The sequence below is a fragment of the Pinus tabuliformis genome, chromosome Q (assembly GCF_031772625.1).
Source record: "Pinus tabuliformis cultivar Carrire ecotype Pingquan chromosome Q, CPIR1, whole genome shotgun sequence".
Classification (NCBI taxonomy): Eukaryota; Viridiplantae; Streptophyta; class Pinopsida; order Pinales; family Pinaceae; genus Pinus; species Pinus tabuliformis.
Genome location: NC_142296.1, coordinates 271,109,537 through 271,128,690, shown reverse-complemented (window position 1 = coordinate 271,128,690; position 19,154 = coordinate 271,109,537). Strand labels below are relative to the sequence as shown.

Below are 19,154 nucleotides of genomic sequence, written 5' to 3'. Positions count from 1 at the left end.
GTCAGTTGATGATTTACTTGTGCTGGCCTGTGTGAAGAAGAAATCTTCCCCTTGTTTCTTCTTCCCAAAAGCTTTTTCCGTGTTGAGCAACATCTCACTTAGCTCATCAAACTTTAATTTATCTAACTTTCTGGTTACTTGTAGAGTTTCCAACAAATTCATGTAAGAAGAAGGAAATCCAGCAATTAGAATTGTAGTCATGAAACTATATCTAATTTTGGAAATCCGAGTTTACTATTTCTTGCTTAATATTTTTAAGTTTGGAGATATACTCAAGGACATCTCCTTCTTCAGCTAGTTTTTGTTGAAGCAACTTAAGTTATAGATCAACATTTTTTTATTTAGGTTGTGTATCAAATAGATCTTTGAAAGTACACAAAGCAGTCCATGCATCTGAGGAGTTTTCAATATGAATATACATCTCATCATTCACTGAAGACTTTATAAGAGCTAGTGCCTTGACATTTTTAACTTCCCATTTTGCAAGTGAACTTACATTTGTAGATTTATTAGGCTTAATGTCTCCATCACATATGTCCTGCCACAATTCATTATATATTAGAGTGCTTTCAATGAGACGTTTCCATGTCTTGTCTGATTTTACCCCTTCAAGCTTATCAGAATCAGAAAACAGATTAATAAGCATGGACATTGTAGGTTTGAAGCTTTGCATTAAAAAGAATCAAGCAAGGGAAAGATGAACAACACGTCACATAAAACAACCTATGCAAAAAATGATCTATCAGGGCTTGGCCTTGACCATCATATAGTCATTGACCATCATATAGTCATTGAAGGAGAAAAATGACTGAGTTTTGCACTTGGCTCTAATCAATTTCTCTTAGGAATTTTACAATGAAATCTTTCAAAATTTGACTGATTTACAATCCTTGCAAAGTTTTATGAAAAATGTACTCTAACCCCCCCTCAAAGTAAAACATTACTTTAAGTTACAATATCGCCCTTATCTCTCCAAATAAAAAAATTACAGATAGAATCTCCTTATTACTCCAAAAATTACAAAATTTTTAATTTTCAATACCCTCTCACTAATTTTTGACAGAATAATATGGTAAATACAATATTTAAAAATAAATCAAGCCTTGACTTTCAACTGAGACTGTTATCAACTTTGTTTACTATAATCATAAACTGGCATCAACATTTGAATGATACCAATCCTTACCACACTATTCTGCAATCACAAGTCAAACTATTTGAAAACTAATCAACCCAGTATGCAATTCTCAGACAATCATCGCTGTAATGGATGCCTTCTTGTGGCAACCTCAGAACACCGATCAAGACTTTTGCAACGCCGATGGAAGAAACGGTAAAATAAAAACTTATGCTAAGATTGGTATTGTTCCACACAATCACTTGTTGTTTGTGGAATCATCTCCCACATACGGAATAAAGGAATCAAATCTCAATAAACTGCACGTTGAATCATGGAGGCATCCCTCAATGCCGAATTTCACTTTGGATCATCAGATTTCAATAGCGCCATCATTGTAATTAAATTTCCAAATGCCAGCAACCACCCAAGTTTACTTTATCTTGAATAACGTTACTTCCAAGCATCCTTTTCTCCGTGGCTTTCAAAGCTTGACCTCTGCTGCAAAATTCACCCTAAAAAAAACTGGATCCACGCAAAAACGAGCTATCCCGTGCGGATCTAAGACTTGTTGTAAACCCTAAAGATGTTGTGTCAAAACTTGTAGTGGCATTGAAAATCAACCCAAAAATAAACATGATACATTGTGGTACTTGGAGAATGCACATACATCACATGCATTTCTTATCCCAGAACATGAAGTTGCAATAAATTTACTTCAAGATGGATTCTAAATATTTCCAGCCGAGGGCTTGGCAAAAGAGAATATGTCACTGTAACAGAGGACCAGGTGAAATTCGTTCTTTCCAAGGACAGAGGGACTCCAGCTGTTGTGAGATCCAGGGATGGAACTGGAAAGAAAACAATTGGGTTTGCTTCAAGAACTAGAATTGCTAGGCCGAGAGCTAAAAAAAAAAGAAAGAAAAGACAACAGTTTGAGAATGAGGATTGCCTAAGGTAATCAGGAGATATGACGGTTGCAAGTGGGATAGATCTGATAGTGGAGGATGTGCTTATCATGGCTAACCAGCATGTTGAAGCCGAGCAGATAACAGAAATTCAAGATACAGAGGCAAATTTTTGATAATAATAAGATGTGATTTTCAGATTTAAAAATCTAAAATCAATAATAAAATTTCTTTTCTTTTTAAACAAAAAACTGGACCATTTCCATACCAATTATTTGTTGATCAATTCAATGGAGTTTTCCAAGAACTTGTACAGCTAGAATTTCCTCATCACATTAGTTGCATTATTGTTGTTTTGATACCACAATAATGGCAGAAGTGTCCTGAGACACACAATTTTATTAATTAGAAAAGAAATTACATATTAATTTCACAAGAGTTTACACACACACTCCAACACTATATATAAGCTTAATTTCCTAACCTATTCTAGTTATGGACTACTTATTAAATTAATAAGTGTCCATTTACAATAAATGTCATTCTAACCAATCTACTAACTCTAGTCTTAAATTGAAGCCTAAGATACGACATTATTCTAGATGTCATATCTTTTAGAATAATATTCTATTTCTAAATGTCTCCAATATTTAATTAAATATTTTAAGTAAATAAATATTCTATTCCAACTTTGTAAATTATGAATTTTATATTTTGGATCATCTAACCTTATAAGAAACAAAGTAATAGTATAATTCTTGTTACAGTACTCAAGTAAAGTTGAGAGATTATAAAGTTAAGGTTATAAAATTAATTTATAGTTTGCTATTTTTATGACCTTCCTTGTAAATTTCTTTGTAATTTGCCTAAAAGAATCAATTCATTTAAAATGCATTTTTTTTATTAAATACAACTTAAGAGATTTAATGCTTCACACTTCATAAATAAACTAATTATTATACAAGTTGTCTAATAAAATTTTATCCAATTGTTTTTCAAAAAATTATCAATATTATAAAAACACAATGTAAAAGTAATTATATAATAATTGTATACTAAAAATTTATGATACATTTTTCAAAAGATTACTAATACTATTAAAAAAAATACGAAATTATTGTAATTAAATTAATATAATTTTATTTTAAATATAGATCTAATATAAATCACAAATATTTAATTTCTTTACTTCACTTGTAAAGATATTATTTATATATATATAATTTTTAATTTCTTTTAATTTTGATTTACAGTACAAAATTACACATCATACTATAAAATAAAGCCAAAATAATTTGAGATATATATATCTATATATAAACTCTTGGAAGTATTGACCATCTCATGCAAAACATTACTGCTGTGAACTGACTGTAATCTACATGTGATGACCACCTCAAATAGCCGTTAACTGTCTGCTCAATAATAGAATTCCCATGCGCTCTAGCTCTCTAAATCCAGTTCTCTTCTACTTTCCTGAGTTCCAGACTTTGAGCAATGGCATAGTTAAACACACCGTGTCGCTGATCTGGATAAAGAAAAAGCTAAGTCTACCCGCAATTAACATAGTTAAGAACAACCACACAGGAATAAAACTCTCATGCACACTAGCTCTCTAAATCCAGTTCTCTTCTACTTTCCTAAGTTCCAGTCTTTGAGCAATGGCATAGTTAAACACAGAGTGTCGCTGATCTGAATAAAAAAAACTAAAGTCTCCGCGCAATTAAAATAGTTAAGAACAGCCGCACACAGGAACCACCGCGCGCATTTCGTCCCAATCTTTTGTTTACGGGAAAGAAGTTGAGGTGTACCTTCTCACGCTTTACATTACCATTCCATCTATTTATACGCACGGGGCCAAGAAGACAATATTTATTCTTGCGTACCAAGAATTTTGCAGAGAAAGAAGAAAGTTTTGCTGGTGTCGGCGTCCGGAGCAGAGCAAAGCAATGGATCGAGAACCAGAGGATCTCCACTCCCTTAGCTTCACGGGAATCTTTAAAGAGGCCTTCAAGATATTTCGCTCCCGTGCTAAATTGCTGGAGTGGCTCGCCCTGAGTCTTGTTCTCCCCCTCAGTTTTGCAATTCTGTGGGGCCGTTTGGTCATCCGATATGTGCTCTCGCATTGGAATGCGATGCCTACTCTGATGGAGACCACCAGCCCGGCCGGCCAGGGGATCACTAAGGAAAGGGCGGAGCTACTCATTCTTATGGCGGTCTATGCCATATTCGTTTTGGGCTTTTCGTTGATGTCTGCAGCGTCTGCGGTGTATACCATGGCCTCTATATATGCGTCAAAGGAAATTTCCTACGCTTGTGTTATGAGCATCGTTGTGAGGGCTTGGAAACGCCTCGCCCTAATTTTCCTCGCGTTTTTCGTACTTGTATTCTTCCAGTTCGTATGCACCGTTGTATTTTTCAATATGGATTTGGCGGTCTATGAATTTGGCGAGTATGTTATAACCGCCTTCGTCGTCTGTGGGTATTTGTCTCTAGGCATGGTGAGGTACCTCGCCTGCTTTTCAACCATGCCGGAGGACAAATCCGTCGTACGGCCCATAAGGAAGAGCAGGGATCTCAACAAGGGACGGCGGACCATGGCCTTCTCGCTGGACATTCTTTACCTCTTATCCGTCGGAATTATTGGATGGGTTTTCGCGTATGCTGTACTTAACGGAGACCGCCATGGTGTGGGCAGTGCTGCGAAGGCCGTGTATTGCACAGTCCTTGTGGGGTTGCTTTCTCTTGTTCACTTGATGGGGCTGTTGACACAGAGCGTGTTTTACTTTGTGTGCAAATCTTACCACCACGAAAGCATAGACAAATCCTCTTTGTCTGATGACCTAGAAGGGAACCTTGGCGAGTATGAGCCTCTCAAGAGTAGCGACTCTCAATTGGAAAATCATGTGCATGCCTCCATAGTCTGAAATCTCAGTGCGATTTTGCTTATTGTAGGTATTTATGGCATTAGTTTCTTCCTTCTGTTTGTCCTTTCATTTGTCCGAAATAATCCTACCCTCCTTGAGGGTGACTAGTTTTACCGATTTCATTCCTTCGAAATACTCAATATACTTAATAATATGTAAGCGTTAGTTTAACTCAGTTCAGCTGTCCTGTAGTGTGTACAACTGTTCCATGATATGCGTTCAACTCACTGTAGAGATAGAGATGGGTTATAAATAAATTACAACATTGGGATGGGATGGTATCGATGATTATATTTATTAAAAAAAACAATTTAAACAATGAAGGGTTTTCCATAAATAGAGTTATTAAATATAAATAAATTATAAAAAAGTAGAAGGTGATTTAAAAGTTATACAATATTTGTATATATATTAATATGAATTATCCAGCTTCATGTTTGGGGTGCATTGTTTTTATTGCATATCTTATTTGATTTTTTTGCGCTATCATGTTTTGTTATAAATATTAATGGGTTTGTTTCAAGAATGATAAAGGAAATGTGAGTAATTTAACTTGTGTTGTAACCATTACAGGTTATCGAATTTTAATCATTCTTGGCATGTTTACACCGGGTATGTATAAAATATAGTATAAGTCAATACTAGTAAGAAATTGTAAACCATATTGACTACTTCGCAACCAAATGCCAGCCATAAGATATGAATAACTGCACACAATTTTATTTTACTTATGTATATATTTGAACTAATATAAAACCACATCATTTTTTTGGAGTTGCAAAATCAATGTATTGCATAAAAATATAAGATATGAATAACTGCACACAATTTTATTTTACTTATGTATATATTTGAACTAATATAAAACCACATCATTTTTTTGGAGTTGCAAAATCAATGTATTGCATAAAAATATTAATTGAACATGTTGTTTATAAAAATCACAATTTAACAAATTAAACTGAAGTTTTATCTCAATATTTCTATAATAAATATTAAAATCTTATTTTTAAAGCCTTAGAAGTGTGAACATGCTGATAAAATTAAAGCCTTATAAGTGTGAACATGCTGATAAAATTATAACATGATAATTGATGATGTGCTTTATAAGTGAGAAGAGGTAGATCGACATCATTTCACTTTTACCGAATTACCATTTTAAGATAAAAAAACATTCCTCATTCATCCACTATCCAATAATTATTAAAAATATATTAGGTCCTTCCTAAACCATAAAAAAGATCCATCAAAATTTTACCATCAATTAGTAGAAAACAAAATTGGTTATGGTTTCCATATTCTTAATTTTGGCTCTTTTCCCTTCTTTTTATTTTCCTCATTTAATGATTGTAGTATCATTTTCTATCACAATAAATAAATAGAGAAGAGTAACAAAAGTTTATTATTGAGCCTGATGGTAAACTTTATTTTGAGATCTATTTTACACTGGAAGTATTAATATTGAAAATTGATTATAAAGTATAGTATGGTCTATTTTACAATGGAAGTATTAATATTGAAAATTGATTATAAAGTATACAATAAAATATACTTTAGGGCGACAATATAAATATTGAAAGTTAATGATAGAGCATGCATGAATACAATGAGATATATTTGAGGGTGGGAATATTAATATTCAAAGTTAATGAAAGAGCATGCATGGATATAATGAGATATACTTTAGGGTGGAAATATTAATATTCAAAGTTAATGATAGTGCATGTATGAAACTTAACACATGGGTTGTATTTAGTTAGATTTATTTTGAAATTATATATCGCTAGTTGGAGTGGTTAATCGAACAAGAAAGAAATGAAACTGAATAACGGATTTGAAACCAAAAGAATGACACAAGTAAACACAAGATTTTATATGGTAAAACCAGGAAACATCCATGGGGCAAGCGATTGGATTTTCTATTAATAAACAATGATTCTCCTCGATTACAATAGTTCAGTTTTTCATCATTTTATCTGTTACATAACTGTTTCGGTATAAAACCAACTTGGCAGCAAATACGATTTTTACACATATTTACAGATTTAGTTGTCAAATTCTAACAAAATCCACCTTCACAACAGTTTTCCTAATCCCTTGCCCATGCCTATTCATCATCTCTTCTTCAAGCCAAAAGAAGCTAAACACCATTGCATATTCTCTATTGTAACGGGCTTGGTGATTATGTCCCCTGTATGTACCTTCTTGAGAGATACTTTTCTCCCATTGATCACATGTCTCAGAAAATGATACCTTACATCTGCTTGGTATTGTTGTGATAAGTCGGATTTGTAGCCAAGTGAATAGCACTATGACTGTCACAGAGTACATTCACTTTCTCCTGCAACCTTCCAATCTCATCATGTAGACCTTTAACCAGATTGCGTCTTTACTGGCATCTAAAGTAGTTATATATTCTACTTTGGTAGTGGACAACGCAACTATTTCTTGAAGCTTTGACATCTATCTAATTGCTCCACCTACAAGAGTAAAGAAATAACATGTAGTAGATCTCCTTTTGTCCAAATCACTTGCGTAATCAACATCTACATATCCAGAGATTGATCCTTCACTATGATTAAAGATGATGCAATGGTCACTTGTGCCTCTTAGATATAAAAGAACCCATCTCACTCCTCGCCAATGTTCTTCACATGGATTTTCCATGAACCTGCTGACAACTCCAACTGCATGTGAAATGTTAGCTCTTGTAGATACCATCGCATACATTAAGTTGCCTACAACATTTGAATATGGTACATCAGAAACATATTAATTTTATTCGTCAATTCTAGGGCTCAAAACTGAACAAAGCTTAAAATGGGAAGCTAATGGAACATTAACAAGTTTCACATTGCTCATACAAAACTTTTCAAGTACTCTATCCACATACTTCTATTGTGATAACCAAAGATTACCATTTTTCCTATCTCTGTGTATCTCCATGCCCAACATATGTTTTGTTGCTCCAAGATCTTTCATATCAAATGTCCTAGAGAGCTGAGCCTTTAACTTGTTAATCTCTTCCATGCTTTTTCTTGCAACAAGCATATCGTCCACATACAAAAGTAAGATAATGAATATGCCACTGAAACCCCTGAAGTATACACAATGATCATACTCACTTCTAATAAATTTTTGGATCACCATGAAGGAGTCAAAATTCTTGTACCATTGCCTAGGAGATTTCCTTAGGCTATACAATGATTTCCTGATCTTGCGAACTAATCTTCTACTGCGACCTTGTACAAAACTTTCTGGTTGTTCCATATATATCTCTTCATTCAAATCACCATGTAGAAAAGTTGTTTTAACATCTAACTGTTCTAACTTAGGGTTAAGTAATGTAGTTAATGGCAACACGATACGAATAGAAACAAGTTTTACAACTAGTGAATAAATCTTACGAAAGTCAATACCTTTAACCTTAGAATACCCTTTTTCTACCAGTCTCGCCTTATACCTTTCGATACTTCCATCAAATTTCTGTTTCAATTTGAAGACCCATTTTCATCCAACAACACTTCTCCCTTGAGGAAGTTCTACAAGATCTCAGGTATTGTTCTTGGCTAAGGAATCCATTTCGTCTTCCATAGTCATTTTCCATTTTAAACTATCTGTTTCATCTACTACTTCCTGATAACAAGAAGGTTCCCCATCTTCAGTAATCAAAGCAAAAGATGAAGCAGAATATTCATACCTTTTGGGAGTTTTTCTTTCCCTTGTAGACCTTCTTAGAGTGACTAGTTGCTGAATTGGTTCAGAAAATTCAACAACTTCCTTTGTATCTTCAACACCTTTTCCTCCATAAGTCTCTCCTTCCTTTTGACTTTCAAGAAAAGGTCTAGCCTCCAACTGAATTTGTTGATTTGGTGATACCCGTTCCTGTTCAATTCTTTCAACATTTGGGTTTAAAAGAGAAGATTCATCAAAATTTACATCTCTACTAACGACTATCTTCCACGACGTAGGATCCCACAACCTGTACCCTTTCATTGCCTATTCATACCCAACAAAAACATAACATTTCAATTTTCGGTCTAATTTTGAATGTTGATTTTTAGGAATAAGAGCATAGGCATCACAACCAAATATCCTTAAATGTGAATAATCACAAGACTGACTTGACCAAACTTCTTCAAGAACTTTACAATTAACTACTACTAAAAGTGATTTGTTAACTGAATAACAAGCAGCGGATACTGCTTCTGCCCACAACTCCTTTTGCAGGTTAGTATTATTGATCATGCTTCTAGCTCTTTCCATAAGAGTCTCATTCATATGTTCAACAACACCATCTTTCTAAGGAGCATAAACAACAATTTTGTGTCTAACAATTCCTTCATCCTTACAATATTGTTCAAATTATAGAGAAGTAAATTCACCACCATTGTTAGTTCTTAAACATTTAATTGATTTCCTTGTTCTTTTTTCTACCACTTCCTTAAATTGTTTAAAGACATTGAATACATAAACTTTCTTTTTCAACATAAAGACCCAAACTTTATGGGATAAATCATAGATAAACGTTAAAAAATATAAAGCACCTCCATATGATACAACAGGAGATGGTCCATAAATCAGAATGAATGTAGTCTAAAATTTCTTTACTATTATGATGTCTAGTTTTAAACATCTATTTACATTGCTTTCCATACACACAATGTTTACAAAAATCCATCTTGAAGGATTTCAAAACAAGAAGTAATTTACGTTTCATTAGTACCTCAAGACCTTTCTCGCTCATGTGACCCAATCACTAATGACATAGGAGAGTACCTTCTTCTTCTTTCTCTAACACAATCGTTACTTCACTGACCAGAGTACTTCCTTTGAGTGTGTAAATATTTCCAAATTTTTCTTCTTTCATAACAACCAAGGTGACTTTAGAGACTTTTAGCACTCCATTCTAACCTGTAAACTTATATCCATTTGAATCCAACACTCCCAAAGAAATCAAAATTTTCTTCAATTCAGGTACATGTCTAACACTAGTTAATGATCTAATTGTGTTATCATACATTTTAATCCTGATCTTTCCCATCCAAACAATATGACATCATACATTATTACCCATAAACACAGAACTACCATTTACAGCTTCATACGAAATAAACCAATTTTTGTGTGGACACATGTAATGAGAAGCACCAAAGTCTAATTGCCAACTTTCAAAATCATGAGAGACATTACATACAGGTAAAGTTTCATCTATCATACATAATTATTCAACAGATAAAACATCATCTATTATACTTGAATCAACCTGATTTTCTTCCTTCTTTGGGTTATCAGACTCTTTCTATTTCCAACAGTCTTTCTTGAGGTGTCCAATTTTATTGCAGTACCAACATTTCACCTTACACTTCTTTCCCTTTGATTTTGATCTGGAAGATCCCCTTTTTTCTCCTTTTTCCTTTGACCATCCTTTAGCTATCATGACTGATGGTGCAGTTGTTTCAGTACTGGATTTCCTTCGTACTTCTTCACATAAGAGAGCTCCCGCAACTGATTAAAATTTCAAAGAATCAGCGGTGCTCAAACTAATTGAAGTTATGAACTAGTCCCACGACTTGGGTAGAGAACACAAGAAGGTTATAGCTTTATCTTCTTCTTGAATTTTAACTTTCATATCTGATAATTGGCATATAAGTATATTAAAACTTTTTAAATGTTCCTACAAATTTTGTACCCTCCTTCATCCATAGACTGTACAATTGTCTTTTCAAATAACTTCTATTGGTTAATGATTTTTTCATATATAGCTTTTCCAATCTTTCCCATAAACCTGCAGTTGTACTCTCTTCAATAATGTTGAAGAGAACTTCATCTGCCAGCCATAACTTGATGGTACTGAGAGCTCAGGCATCGAAATCCTCCCAGTATTAATATGTCATGCTTGCAAGTTTCTTACTCACCCTGTCCAATGCCTTGTGCAACCCTTGTTGCACCAACAATTCCCTAACTATCAGTTTACATAGAGAAAAATTGTTCTTGCGGGTGAATTTATCCACCTCGAACTTTGCATTCATCATCTTGGCCATTTCTTTCCTCCTAGGGTTTTAGTCTTTCATCTGGGGTTTCTTAAAAAAAATTGATTTGTCTTCTTCCAACAACGGTTTTCAATTATTGCTACTAAAGAAAAAAAAATTCAGAATTTTGTTCCTTTCCAAAAAAAAAAATTCTTCAAATTGGTTGAAAATCTACAAGGGTTTTCTTTAAAAAAAATTCTTTAATTTTAGTTTCATGGACAAAACCTTCGTTCTTCAATGAAACCCTTTTCTCGAAAAATACTTCACAAATTCCCTTTCTACAATTTTGAGCACCCTTCAGCCATACCCTTCAACAAACTTCACTCGAAAAAAACTTGTTTTCCTTTCCTTAATGAAACCCTACTCTTAACTTCTAAAAAATATTCCACTGTTTTTTCTTTTTTTTTGAGCCAAAAAAAAATATGTTTTTTTTTAATAATTTTTTCTGCAAAATAAATTACCCAGCTTTTACGTGGCTTTTTGCTCACTTGACTTTCTGCTAACTGCAAGAACTTTCTTTATTTAACTGATGGCAACCTTCACCCTCTACACATGTAGACAATTCAACTGATGCTAGCCATTAAAAAAAAACAATTTTCTGCAAAGAAAGACAACCGTTTAAAAAAAAAAACAGTATTTTGCAAAGAATCCAAAGAAACCAGCTGCTGCAAAAAAAAGGCACTTTTCCCTTTTTTCTCGTTTTCTTTCCAGCGGCAGAATTCAACAATCGAGTGGTATAATTCATGCACATTTTTTTTTTAATCCTTTCACTAGATAGACGCAGCATTTTCTTTTTTGGCTTTGACAGATTCAGTCGAAGCGTTCTTCCTTTCTAGCTCTTACCGACACTTCAATTGGTGACTTTAAATAAAAAACTGCTTCATACGGGATATCTCCTTCAATCAAACTTCCTGAATGAACGAAATGCTCTGATACCACTTGTTGGTTTGAGTGGTTTATCAAATAGGAAAGAAATGAAACTAAATAGCTGATTTGAAACCAAAAGAATGACACAAGTAAACATAGGATTTTACATGGTAAAACCTTGATAGTGTGTCGAGGAAGCATCCACGGGGCAAGGGATTGGATTTTCTATTAAATCAATAATGGTTCTCCTCGATTACAATAGTTTGGGCATTCTTCATTTTATAAGAATGTCCTTCGTTACATAACTATTGTTACGGTATAAAACCAACTTCGTAGTAAAAATAAGTTTTACACATATTTACACAACTAGTTGTCAAATTCCAACATATATGGGTTTAGGTAAAATGGGGAGAAATGTGTATTTTCAAATAGGGAGGAAGAGGTTGGATGATTACCCTCTCTCTAGAGGGTTAATTGATTTAAATAGAGGGGCGAAGTAGGTAAATGATAGTTTCTAGTGAACATATTAACTTATTATTAAAGTATGATTTGTAAATATTGAATGACTAAATATAACAAAGTGGAGTCATCACACAATTTTTTCGGAAATAAGCAAAAGGAAGAAGATAAATTCTTATTAACCAGTCTAGTATTTAATTTTATTAACTATTTACCTTGGCACAAGAAAGACTAAATTTACTGCATTTACTGCATTTATCGATTATTTTAAGTGTGAGTAAGCTAAGCACTAAATATGAGAAAAGGAAATTAGTAAGAAAAGTTGGTTTATATGCCTTTATTTCTTTCTTTCATAGCTACCTTAATTAATATAAAATAGTCCAATAGAAAGTGAAGAACATAAATGAAAACAATATTTTTCTTTCCATCCAAATGCAAATGGGAAGCAATAGGCATTAGTGATTTATTATTGGTTTACTTCAATGTTTAACCAAAGAAGAAGGCATTGTGAATTCATTTTTAATTGATTAATAAAACTTAATTGTATGAAATTAGGTAAACAATAATTCTACTTGAAAGAGAACAAGGAAATTAGATAAAGAATGAAATTCATATTGGTTAGGCTGATCTGATAATCACCCTATGAGTGACCTTAGTTGAAGATTTATTAAAACAAAAGGTATTACAGACTCATGTGATGGTGTGTGTTCTATGTTATTTAAGCAACGGATCGATCAGATTTCCAATACACAGAAAATGAGTGAAAAGACAGCAGAGAAATATAGTAAGCAATATAAAGACACAAGAATTTTTAATAAGGAGTTCACCCTATTCTCCAGGGCTATGTCTCCGGTCCAGCTTTTAGTGGTGGACTTGTTTTATTGAGTCTTACAGCAGAGAAATTACAATTACAGGGACTCAATGTGAGTTCTCCTGAAGCAGATTTTGCTTGGTAGTGTGGTCCTTGGATTCCCCAAGCCACTCGGAGTTCACAGACTCTTTTCCTTCCTACCAACTCTATGACCTTTGCTCTACAGTGGAAATAGCCAAATGTGATGCTCAGTGTGGACAGATTCCTCGATGGGAAGGCTTGAATCTTCAAGCTCTCTGGTGCTCGATGCTGCTTGTGGTTAGCTCGGCCCTCTGTCACCTCTACTTGGCTTTACTGTTCTCTGTGTTTAGTCCTCCTCTCAGGGTTCACTGTTCACTGTCTTTCTTAGTCGCTTGGACTCTTCTCGATTCAGTTTTTCCTTCCCTTAATTTTTTCTGCTTCGAGTGTCTTTATTCATGGCTTTAGCCATTCAATCCCTGTGCCTATTCAGTTCCTGTCTCGCCTATGTCGATCCACCTTTTGTAGCTGCTTGTGGAGTTTCTTGTGCGGCATCAGCATGAATGCTTGGGAGGTGGCCATGTGTCTCCATCTAGTTGGCGCCAACATGCTTCGTCAGTTCATTTTTATGTGTTCTTTCTCCATCGTGGTGGTCAACAGATTCCATATCCTTCTAAATCACAGCTTAATTCCCTGTTGATTCCACTTCTCTCTATCGGGCGCATCTCAGCCGTCCGATCTAGCTCCTCCAGATCCAAAGTTGTACGCACTTCAAGCATGTTTAACTTGCTTGACCGATAATGCGCAATCATGGTGGTTTATCTCTCACCTCCACTGCCATGCATCGATCGCTCCGTTCTCCTCCAAATCAGCTTACCGTTCAAGGGAATCCCAGGGAAATCGCAGGTTTTCTAGAGTGTGGGTCCCGCCTTTTGTCCTTTAGCGCTTTTGTTTTCTCACCCGCGGTCCTTCAGTTCCTCCATGCAACCGGGTGCTTGAGGCTTTCCACTTTGGCCCTGTTTGCCTAGCGATGCATGATTAGCGCTAATCATGCATCAAAAACTGCCTCCTTTTCCTGATCCGAGGCTCTCAGGGGTTGATTTGGCCTCTTGCACAGTCTCCATGGGCCTCAGTCAGCGTGATTTGATCGAGGTCCTTGTAGTTCTGCGTCGGCTGCCATGGCCATTGGTTCAAGGCATTTTCGATCGCTGTTTTGGAAATTTCAAGGATTTGTCTAACCTGATTCAGTCATGGTTCTTTGAGAGTCATTCATAGATCTGATTCGGATCATGACCTCCCTACTGAAAAAGCTTTTCGACCACCAAAGGTTGCTTTTCTTCAAGCATCAACTAAGTGAGTAAACTGTTGTCTCACTTGTCCAATCTCAATCCACTTTGCACTACTTGGCTTCGAACCTTTAAGCCCAATCCCGAGGTATTCCACTTGTCCACTACACGTCGTCCTTACCTTCCTGTCGAGCAATGTGTCTTCTCGCAACTCATTAAGATATTCGGGTAGCAGATCATGAACATAAGGTAATTGACTCTCCTCTTCAGGGTCCTCAATAATTGAAGGTTCGAACAACCTCAAAAAGTTTGCATTTACGATTGAGTAGATGTGCATGTAAGCTGGCAGATCGAGGCGAAAAGCGTTTTCACTCATTTTCTCAAGTATCCTGAAGGGTCCATACTTGATAGGTTTTAGCTCTTTACCTTGACCTTGCATCCTGTCCTGGCTAATATACAACCAGACTTGGTCTCCAACTTGAAAACTATGCTCCATCCAATGCTTTTCATGGCTAGCCTTGTACTTGGCCTGGCTCCTCTCCAGCTGTTCCTGTACTGCCTGGTGGATCTCGTGGATCTATTCAATGAACCTAGTTGCCTTTTCCACATCACTGTGTCTATCAACCATGGTATCTTTACCAAAGACAAAATCCAAAGGAGACCTTGGTATGAAACCAAAGCATGTCTCAAAAGGAGATCTTTGTGTAGAAGAGTGTTTGGCTCTATTGTAAGCATGTTGCACATAACAAAAGTGTTCATCCCAAAGCTTATGGTGTTTGCTGCAATATCCTCTCAGTATCTAGATCACTGTCCTATTAACTACTTCTGTCTGGCCATTTGTTTGTCGATGAAAAGTTGTGCTTTTCTTTAACTTGGTGTCCATTAGTTCCCACAGACTTGACCAAAACTTTCCCACAAATCGGGTGTCTCGATCAGATACAATAGAAGTGGGTAATCCAAAATGAACCCATACATCTTCAAAGAATAATTTTGTAGTTTGTTCAGCTGTAATCTGTTTACTACAGGGTATCAAAATACACATTTTTCTGAACCTATCCACAACAACATATAGGTAATCACGGCCTTTCATATATTTAGGTAGTCCTCCAACAAAATCCATGGAAATGCTTTCCCAAGGGTGAGAAGAAACTGGTAATGGAGGGTATAAGCCTAGTTTTCTGTTACTAGGCTTTCTTTTAGCACACGTAGCACATCCCCTTACATATCTAGAAACTGTCTCATTCATTTTCGACCTATAGCAGAACCTTTGCAACTGTGAAACTATTTTAATTACCCCAAAGTGACCTGATATCAGAGAAGTGTGTGCTTCCCTAATTATCTTTACTCTCTCAGTTTGTGGAATGCAGAATTTCCAATAATGATATAATAGTCGGTCCTTCACATGATAGTCCAATTCTTCTACTCTTTTGCCTTGACTCAAAGTTGCATATACATCTTGAAAGTACATGTCCTGAGCATAATGTTCTATGTAGGTTTCATGCATCACAGAATTGTGCTTATGTATGGTAGATGCATTTATAATGGGTCTTGATAACATGTCTGCAACTTTGTTATGTATGTCCTTCTTATGTTTGATGACTAAATGAAACTATTGTAGAAAACCCATCCATCTGTAATGTCTTGATTGTTGCAACTTAGTTTGGGAGTGTAGATATTGAAGTGGCTGATGATCAGTATGTATTACTATCTCTTTGCCCATTCAGTAATGTTTCCACTTTTTCACACTCTGAACTAATGCATACAATTCTTTATCATAGGTAGGATAGTTAACTACTACAGGATTAAAAGTCCTAGAATGATAACATATGGTTTACCGTGCTGTGTGAACACTGCTCCCATGGCATAGTCACTAGCATTAGTTTGGATCTCAAATGGTCTTTGTAGATCTGGCAGTGCTAGTATAGGTGTTGTACTAATATTTTCTTTCAAGGTGTTGAAGGCTTTCTACTATTTGCCTCCCCACTGAAACACCTTGTTCAATCCTCTCAAAGCATGTAAGTGAGCTGCAATTGAGGAAAAATTTGAAATGAACTTCCTCCAATATTGTGCTACTCCTAAGAAGCTTCTCACTTCTGTAGCAAACTTGGCTTTAGGCCAGTTTACAATGACTGCCACTTTAGAGGAATCTATTTTCAATACACTTCCCCCTACTATATGACCCAAATAATTTAGAGAGCTTTTTTCCAAATTCACATTTGGAGAGTTTAAGATAAAGTTTTTCGCTTTTCAAAACATCTAATGTCTGGTTAACATGCTTTAAATGTTCTTCCCACATTTTACTAAAAATTCGAATGTCATCCAGATACACAATAACAAAATCATAAAGAAAAGGTCTGAGTACATCATTCATTAATCTCATGAAAGTAGCAAGAGCATTAGTTAGGCGAAAAGGCATAACCAGCCATTCATACAATGTCTACTTTGTTTTGAAAGCAGTCTTCCATGCATCTTGCTCTGCAACTCTGACCTAATGGTATCCACTATGCAAATCCAGCAAGCTGAAGTGAACAACTTCCTTCAAATGATCTAAAAGATCATCTATGCGAGGAAGGGGATAGCGAATTTTGATTGTTATCTTATTCAGTGCTCGGTAGTCAATGCACATTCTCCATGAGCCATCTTTCTTTCTAACCAGGAAAATGGGTGACCCACATGGTGATGTGCTAGGCTTGATGAACCCTTTCTTGAGCAACTCCTACACCTGCTTCTTGATTTCAGCATTCTCTAAGGAAGATAACCTGTACATCCCAATGTTAGGAAAAGGAACATCTTGCTACAAAATAATATCATGTACTATTCCATTTTTGGGTGGCAGACCTTTAGGTTCTTGAAATAAGACATCATATTTTGAAACAATCTTTTCTATATCAACTTGCTGATCAGCATTACATCCCTCAAATACATTGGTTTTAGCAAATTTCTTTTCCTTTACAACCATCAGTAAGAACTGTTTACATGAATTTATCGTTCTTTTCATCTGTTCTGAGTTTACGAGAGTATAATTATTCTTGAGCTTATGAGCTCTTACAAAGTATTCGATTCCATCTTTAACAAGTAGATACTTGTCCTCAGCTCTATAGAAAATAGTCTTTCTATCATACAAGTAGGGACTTCCTAAAACAATTCCACATATATTTAAAGGAATTACATCTAACTCAATCTCATCTACAAATGTTTGACCCAAAAGAAAACTTGAGGTATGGTTTCCTCTGAGGTGTAGTTGCTAATCCCAATTTCTTTACAATTGCTTCAGAAATCATATTTACTTGTGAGCCACTATCAAACAGAGTATCAATCTTTTGATTTTTGGAAATAACTCAAATATGGAGAAGCTTGTGTCTTTTTCTCTCATATTCTTCATCAATAACAGATTAAGCAGAATTATTAGTAGACGCTTCAGAATTCTCACCTTGTATACCTTTGGCTGCAATGATTGTTTCATTTCCCGAGTCTGACCCCAAATCATTCTGAATAGTTGTAGCAGTCTTCTTCTTCTTGCCCTCAGACTTCTTAGGTCTCAGCTCTGGATGCAGAATCCAACAATGCTTATCATCATGCCCCTCCTTTTTACAATGAGTGCATGACGCATTGCCTTTTTCTGTAGTGTTAGCGTTCCTTACTTTCCACTTCTGCTTCCTTTTCTCCTTGCTCTTGCTTACAGTGGGTTGGGATGGTTCCCCAACTTCTGGATTTCCATTCTTTCCTCTAGCTTCTAGGTGAGTAGCTTGTACAGATACATCATCTATACTAGTGGGATTAAACATGAGGACGGTATGCCTCATGTAGCTGTGTAGACCACCAATATACTTCATAGAGTCTCTGGTGAGTATAATGAGATACCCAACATCAATTCTCTCTTTCTGAACTCTTGAGTATATCCTTACACACTTTTCCCTTTCATCTGCTGAGGATTCTGCCAAGTCATCATGGCTTGTTTCATGCAGGCCAATGGATAGAACTGCTTTTTGATTACAGCAACAAATTCACTCTAGACAGAGATGGTCTTACCATGTCTTTTCATATCAGCTTGGGCTCTGCCTTCCCACCAAACCAAGGAAGTGCCTCCTAGGTGTAGGCTTGCCAGCTAAATCTTACTATTGTCTGAGTCTATGTTTTGCACCCTGCAATACACATCAATTTGTCTAATCCAATTGTCCAAATTTTCAGTATTTAGCTCTCCATCATATATGGGCAAATCAAATTTAACATCTAACTTAATCAAATATACTTTCTTATTATGCACAGGGCTATTAGAGTGTGTGAGAAAGATTTCCTATTTCCCCCTTCGTTTGGAGTGGTCATGGGAATGAGACTCATCTTCTTCTTTTTCTTGTTTAGAACTTGATGAACCTTCATCCTTATGCTTTCTAAAATCCTTGTGCATTTATTCTACAATGGACTTTATAGCTAGGAAAATTTCTATGAATTGAGGGTCTGGCCCTATAGAACCCTCTTCTAACATTGTCTTCTGAGAATAGACTCTCCCAATTTCAGGATTAGTTTCCACCAGCTCTACTTCTCCTAATTTGAGCTTTGATCTAGTGAGCATTCATAGCTAAACCAACACAAGCTTGTCTAACCTTATAGCCTAAAGCTCTGATACCACTTGATCTGATAATCACCCTATGAGTGACCTAAGTTGAAGATTTATTAAAACAAAAGGTATTACAGACTCATGTGATGGTGTGCATTCTGTGTTATTTAAGCA

The 19,154-nt window shown here is 35.5% G+C and overlaps 1 protein-coding gene across 1 annotated transcript; it reads left to right on the top strand.

Annotated features, from left to right (window-relative positions):
- Positions 1-3,974: 3,974 nt before the first annotated feature.
- LOC149219244 (uncharacterized) lies at positions 3,975-4,952 on the top strand. Its single transcript, XM_089386759.1, has one exon. It carries the CDS (start codon positions 3,975-3,977, stop codon positions 4,950-4,952), a length of 978 nt encoding a protein of 325 aa, XP_089242885.1.
- The last annotated feature ends 14,202 nt before the right edge of the window (positions 4,953-19,154 follow it).

Coding starts and splice junctions, on each gene's coding strand:
- LOC149219244 (XM_089386759.1), top strand. CDS start 3,975: ATGGATCGAGAACCAGAGGATCTCCACTCCCTTAGCTTCACGGGAATC.